At 29.9% G+C, this 7,648-nt stretch overlaps 1 protein-coding gene across 1 annotated transcript; it reads left to right on the top strand.

The window, feature by feature from the left end:
* Positions 1-1,151: 1,151 nt before the first annotated feature.
* Positions 1,152-3,291, top strand: HELRODRAFT_161120 (hypothetical protein; the record flags this gene model as incomplete). The annotated part of the gene is made up of 2 exons (XM_009021078.1): positions 1,152-1,339; positions 1,890-3,291. 2 exons carry the CDS (start codon positions 1,152-1,154, stop codon positions 3,289-3,291), a joined length of 1,590 nt encoding a protein of 529 aa, XP_009019326.1.
* Positions 3,292-7,648: the final 4,357 nt, after the last annotated feature.

The following is a 7,648-nucleotide window of genomic DNA, read 5'->3' as shown; positions in this document are numbered from 1 at the left end:
ATGAAATTACTAGTGCTCATCAGCTTGAAAATGTACATAAAACAGAGAACAAATAATTAAACTGAGCTTCCAAATTATAGTAAAATTTTGTTACCGCCTACTCTGGTACTTTATATCCGTGGTACTTCATGTCCGTGGTACTTCGTATCCGAGGAACATACTGCATAAAATTGGTCAATATGGAGACAGCATACTGTTGTTCTTTTTTTTTGAAAAAATTTTAGTGTGGATTTTGATCAAAAACAAATTCATTTTGTCTTTAAAATGATCACAACTTTTCTGTTCGATCGTTAGTGAAGGTTTCTGGAGTTCGTCTGCATTAGTGATTGGAAATTTGACAGCAACAATCCAGCTGAGGTTAAGCAGTTAAGCCATCAAAGACCTGAAAAGTAAAAAGATGGCAAAAGTTATGGATATTAAAATAGCACCGCTTTTGAGGGTTTTCGATAAAAGCCCTTTATAAATCTAATAATAATAATAATAACTGACAGTACATTTTAAGAAGAAAAAGTGCACATATGAAAACCTACAAGTTGACTGAACAATAAAACTGGGTATGATACAAGCTATACACACACACACACACACACACACACACACACACACACACACACACACACACACACACACACACACACACACACGCACACAGGTTTCTTTATATGATATTTAAAAAACTAAGACATCACTATGTTTCTTCATTGAAAAATTGCCAATAAATATTTTTCACCGCATATTTATTTATTAAAACTTCAGATTTATTTTATACAAAAGTTGATGTTTGGTTTGAAATTTTGCTAACCATAACTGAAAATCAATTGATAAATCTGTTGTGAAAATTTTTACCAAACATGTTTTTATGTAGTATATTTATCATAATTTTAAATGTCACTAAATCAAGTCGCTACGGAATATTAGGGGAACACTGATATTCAACCAAATTTTGGCTTTTTTTAAATGATTTATTTAATTAATAACTCGTAAAATAAAAATAGTTCTTGAAGCTGATGCGTTAGACTTCATTGAATTTGAAAGCCTTTTCCAAAATTTTGCTCTTACTAGTTTTTGTTTAATCACTAACTAAAAATGAAATTCATTAGCAACAATTATTTGTATAATTTATTTTTAATCAATCATTTTCATTTCTTCGTATGGACCAGCAGTTGATGATGGGAGCGGATGTGACGATTTCATCAAACGAAACAGGAATGCTGCTGTATGAGCGATCAGGGGATGCCAGCTTGTTCATAAGGGCTGCAGCCTTTTATGCCACCATCAACATGCTGCTAATCTGTCTGGTCGTCATGTGCCTTATGTGGATGGCACTCCGATATTTCAGGTTCCGCATTAATTCAAATAATAGCAATAATAATAATATAAATAATAATAATAGTAATAGCAACAAAAAGAATAATTGCAACAAAAAGAATAATAATAATAAAACTTTTTTATTCTTTTTTTGAGACTTTATTAAATTTGTCATTTAAAATCGTTCTACTTCAATTGATAAGTTGGAACTTTCGAACTTTCAATGGACTACTTTGTATAATTCGAATTAATGTTGCATTTTTTTTGGACGCCAATCGCAAACGTAAGTTTAAGTCTTCTCGCAACTTTTTATTTTGCTGAAGAAATGATTTTAAATCTAGATCCTTATCATAAACAAAAACTTCAAGTTTTGGTATAAAAATAATAAATACATTTTTGTTTTTTGTTTAAATTTGCCTATTAAAAAACGTGATTTCATCAAATTTAATTTTTGAGATAGCATTGAATAATGCAATTTATGTTTGATTTAATGAACAGAATGAATTGAAAATTAATTCAATTTTTGTTTTAATCGGTTGTTGGTTAGATAAAATTTTCACATAACACAATTCACTTTACAGAAGAAAAGAAGAAAGAGACAAGCTGGGAGAAATAATAGATCAAAGATTTTGGAAAGAAGAAAATGATATTGCATGTTTGTTTCAAATATTAAAAACCATGAAAACGTCGATAGTCTTCAGAGATATAACAACCTACCACGTTTTGAGTTACAAGTACAGAACTGACAACGGTGTATATGCACACGAACACGCCAGGCCAAATGGAACTAGCTCAACTAATTATACAGAAACGACCAGAGCAAAAGATACACGCAGTAAAACTAAGACTAATGTTTTCATGATTTTGAAAAAAGTTGAAAGATTGTTTTTTAGCTTGTGTCTTCAAATGCCTAAATCTGGAAAATGCTCAAAACATGCTGCAACTACTCTCGGCTCTACTATATTAAGTATTGCTCAAGTTACATCTTTGGTTTGGTGTGATGAAAAAGCGGTTTCAATTTTTAACGTAGTAAAATATTTTTCTGGAAAAAAATGGGCAATTAAATTGCAGGAAACTCATGTTAAAGATGCAGTATTAGAAACTTTAGTACTTTCTAGAATTCCGTACGTAACAAATTTATACCTAATTGATAGCAACTTTATTCTCAAAGAATTTTCGCCAGAAAGCGTGCAGACCAGTTGTGCTAACATGTTTGATGTCCTTCAAAAAATTAGTCATATCGATCACTTTCTAAGCCACAATTATAACAAATTAGAAACTGTGAGGGAAAGCATTGTAAGTTATTATCAACAAGCGCGAGAGCTGACTTTTAAAAATAACTTGATTTTGACGAAAGCATATTTTCCAGATTTATCGATGATTAGGAACGGTGGTTTGGCTGGTAGATTCAAAGAATGTGTTACCAGTTTATCGCATTTGTTAAGATTAATTAGTTACGGCAACAACGTTAAAAAATTGGAATCAGATGCAAATTTCAAGACATTTGTTGAAAGTTTTGAATCAACCATTAATGAATTAGCAAAAGACATGTCTAGGAATATGGTAACGATAGAAAAAACAAAAGAAAACATTGTATCATTTTTGCAGGGACTAACATCGGAACATATATTGACGGATAAAGAATTCACAAAGGCTAAATTAGAACTTATCGAAGAAGATCTTAAAAGCCACATAAAATATTTAAAAAGTCTAAAGGGTGAAACATTGAAAAAAGGTGAAGCGTCGACGTCAACAAAAGTTGATGTTGGAGGCGAAATATCATCTTCGTCGGTGATAATCCACGTTGCCGAAGAACCTTTGCAGAGAGTAACTAGTAGCGAGAAACCGTCGACATCAGCAACTGAAAGAAGTAAGAAGAAAACAACTCGTGAACAAGTTGAAATCCGACTGGAAACCATGGAAAGTGGCAGAGCTTTAGTTGAAGAAGATGAGGAGGAGCCATATTCAGAAACTCCAGTTTGAGTTACTTTTCTACTTTAATTACAGCTCCCCGGAAAAACAACAACAAAAATTTTATAAAGTCATTTTTCAGTAAACGAATTTTTAATGGAAAATAATAACGTATGTGAACAAAATTTTAAATGTCTGCGAAAAAATACTCCACTATTAAAAATATAGAAAATATAAAATAAATATAAATATTTTATTTTATCGCTGCATTCAGAAATATTCTGAAGAACATTATTTTTGATGGAATAGAGGTCAACTAAAAAATGATAATTAAATATGGAGACACAAAACGTAGAAATATAATTATGTAATTATCCGAATTTTACAAATGTTAAAATCAGGGAAAAAAGACGGAACTATGGTAAAAATGTAAAGCTCAATTTTTAGGCATAAACAACATTTTATATTAAACTTTAATATAGTTCATGTTTATCATTAAACAGCCTTTTTTATGCTCTACTATTTATACGTTAAACTGTATATTTCATATTTACAGTTTTTAGTCGGTAGGTTCATAAATTATCCATCCACTCAGTCAGTACATAAGTAACCATCATTCCAGATAGAGGAATCAACATAGACAACACATAAAAGAACCAAAATTTAATGAATAAATTATACACCCTATCCATCTGCGGTGCAAACCTGATCTTCCGCACAATGGAGGTATTTAATTCATTGGATAGTACTTACAAAAACGTTCCAGTAATCATGTGTAATAGTATTAATGATTTGTAATATATACGGCGCCCTGTGCAAAGCGTCAGAAGCGCTAAATGTTTAAATTATGAAGACTAAATTCAGCCTTAAGTGTGTCCCATTCGAAAAAATAATTAAACAATTGATAAATCTAACAAAATGTTTACTCTGGTTGCGTGATGTGTCATTCCCAACATTTGTCCATTCTTCACAAACATCATTCATCGGTTACTAACGTTACAGTCTCGTGTCAATAGCCCACAATGACTTCTACGTAATTATAAAGGATCAATCTTAATTAGTATTCAACTTATTTTAATCAGGGATTTATATATGCACAATCATTTCAAATGACATTTTTAACCATAATCACGTTTTTATAAATAAACATTAATCCGATGATAGTAATATATGTTGTATCTATATATTACATTATCAATGTATTTCGTTCACACATTCACACACTTTTATATGTATGTGTGTATGTATGTATGTGTGTGTGTATGTATGTATGTTTGTGTGCGTGCGTGTGCGCGTGTACAAACTGTTCCTTTATGTTTATATTTTTTCGTTTTGCCGTTGAATTTTAATTTGCTTAAAACACCATTTTTGTTGGAAATCTGTTGAAATAAATCTGCATGTAGCATAACATTGGTTAAAATACAAAAGAACTTGAATAATTTATTCATTTACATTTATATGATAACTTTTATAATATTGTACTTTTTTTGACTTAATTTCACCATCTACCTCCGCAAAGTGGTTCAAGTTGACAGATTGAAAATAGTTTTAAATAATACGTAAACAATTAGTTATATATAATATATATTATATTTTGTTATATATATATATATATATATAATTTATATATATATATATATACATATATATGTGAGTGTGTGTGCGTGCATGTGTGTGTGTATGTGTGATAACGTGCTCACATTCAAAAGATGTGACGAATATTTTTTTATCTTTTCAATGGGTCCCTCTTTTTTTTATACAATTTATACTGTATTGTTACTACTTGTTGTTGAGTATTTTTACTGTTATGTATGACGAGTCAATGCGCTTGTTAACAGTTGTTTGATTGTCGTTGTTGAATATTTGTTTGCATAATTTAAAGATTCGTTTAAATATTGTACTACTGGTCTATTAAATATGTATTAAATAACATGTCTTGCCAGGTAGTGGTTGTCGTGTTAAATTACTGATGATGATGACGATGACGACGACGATGATCGATAGTTGTGATATGATAACAAATGATGATAACAATGAAAACGTTCACAGTGATGATGACAAGTTGTTGTTGTTGATGATGATGATGATGATGATAGTGAGTTGTTGCTTAAAATGGCTTTGTATTTTTTAAAAATGCAATTTTCAATAGTTTTTGTTGAACTTATAAAGAGTACTTCTTGGTCTTAAAAGGCTGCAGTGTTCCTTTATTTTGAAAATTTATTAAAATAATATTTGAATAATTAGTAGAATGATATTACGTATTCACAGCTCAGCTTGCAACATGCTCCATCAGATGATACGCATCATTCGCTTGGACGAATTTCTGCACTGCTTCACAGTCTAGCTTCAAAAACTCTGCTCCGGAATAATTTCGCTGAAAGTTCACCGTCATGAAAGCAATGTTTAGATAAACAAAAACTTTAAGCAAAAATATTTTTGTATGAAATGATTGCGAAAACTTAAAAAATTGAAACGATTGCTGTCATTTCATATTTGTTTAAAAAAGGTGGAAAATACATATATGAATCGACTTAGCCAAAAATTTGCTTCATCCAAATTTAAAAAAAACTTTTGACACTCTGTCACACGGCCTATGAAAAATTGTCTTCTACAAAATAACATTCTTAAATAAAAATGTACTTTTGTCCTTAAAAAATTAACACAACACAATTTTGGTGGGATACTACAATTGCAATTTCACTATGGCAAAACTAATTTTTATGTTGACGTCGTCATCGTTGCTTATTGCGAAGGAAGCTTTTGAACCACGTCCGCTGGCAACGTAAGATAGGATCGGACACACCTGCCGTCCGAGCTAATTTCCCGATCAAATTTATGAAAACGTCTGTCAGTCTACAAATATAAAATTAACGTGAGGCTAGCTTGATGATTCCAAATTATTAATACAAAAAATGCGATGTCTTGAATATTTTTCAGTACAGTTAACTTTGTGTTGTTGGTATTTATTTTTCTAGCGCGACCCATGATACAAACCGCTCGAACATTTCAAAACGAAAATAACAAATAATAAACTAGAAACAAAGATACCTACTGTACCTACTGTGTCATGTGTCATCGATGGAAAGTCCATAATCATAATATTAAACATGGTTATAATATTAAACATTATCATTATATTAAATATATTAATAAAAAATTTGCATTGAAAATGAGAAATGGTATTTGATACGAGTCATTTGTTGTTATGTTGTTGATAAATTTAACGAGTTAAAAATTTTCGTATAAAAAGGATTAATTATTAGTTATAAAATGATATAATTTTACCATCATTGTATTTTATTCTCTTTCAATTAATCTTTGGAGGTTCCAACAAAACACCGCGTGGATTAACATATCAGACCCCTACCAACCTAAGAACCAAGTATCTGGACCATTAAACCATCTCGAAATCGATATATGATTTTACTTTTTAACTATTTTTAACATAGGATGATTCAATTTTGTTTACCTAGCTTAAAGTATAAAAATATGATTAGCGATGTATGACATCACATATTTCCTGGTTGTGGTGTTGTTCGTTGTGACGGTGGGGATTCTTAGCAAGAATTGATTGATTGAAATCATAAGGAATAAAATCAATGACTAATAATCTCATGATGATATACCATTGTCATGACCACAACTACACAATGTGCACATATGCACTAAGATCACAGCACATTTGACCATATATATAAATATATATAAAGTTATATATATTTATATATATTTATATATATACACATATATATATATATATTTGTGCGTATGAAGGTTTTAATGTATATATATATATATATATATATATATATATATATATATACATGCATGTATATGTAGCCTAGTAAAGAGAATGGAGAATGAATACTAAGCTCACTTCTCAGTAATTACAACACGTCGCCGTTCTTTTATAAGCTGTCCTACTTCTCTGTATGAATTTATAATTGTAAATAATGAGTGCCTTCTAATTCATTCATAAGCCGGATATATATATATATAATCAACTAAGAATTTTTTTTCTAAGTAATGTTATAATCGTTATTTTTGTGTCAGCTGTTCAAGATATTGTACTACTTCGTTTATTAACTCGCGATTGAAAATTTCCATAAGAGACTAAGAAAAATTAGAATGCATTTTATGTTAATAAACATTTAATAAAGTTTACAACCAGAAAAAGAAATAAATTGTTAGAGGTAGGACACAAAATTTAATCAATTGGATCTATTTTTTTTGTTTCAAAATTTTGAACGGCAAATATTTCGTTAGATGTCAAACATAATTGATAATTTCAAAGAGGAGATAAGAGAGTTGAGGTTGGTTGATGATAATGTTGCTTCTTCATTGTTAATTTGCAATCACCATTTTACATTTAATTCAATTTATATGGCAAAGTTTTCACATTTTCTAATTAAGTTTTCATTTTATTGCT

Source organism: Helobdella robusta, assembly GCF_000326865.2.
Source record: "Helobdella robusta unplaced genomic scaffold HELROscaffold_3, whole genome shotgun sequence".
Classification (NCBI taxonomy): domain Eukaryota; kingdom Metazoa; phylum Annelida; class Clitellata; order Rhynchobdellida; family Glossiphoniidae; genus Helobdella; species Helobdella robusta.
This window is presented reverse-complemented; position numbering and strand designations above follow the sequence as displayed.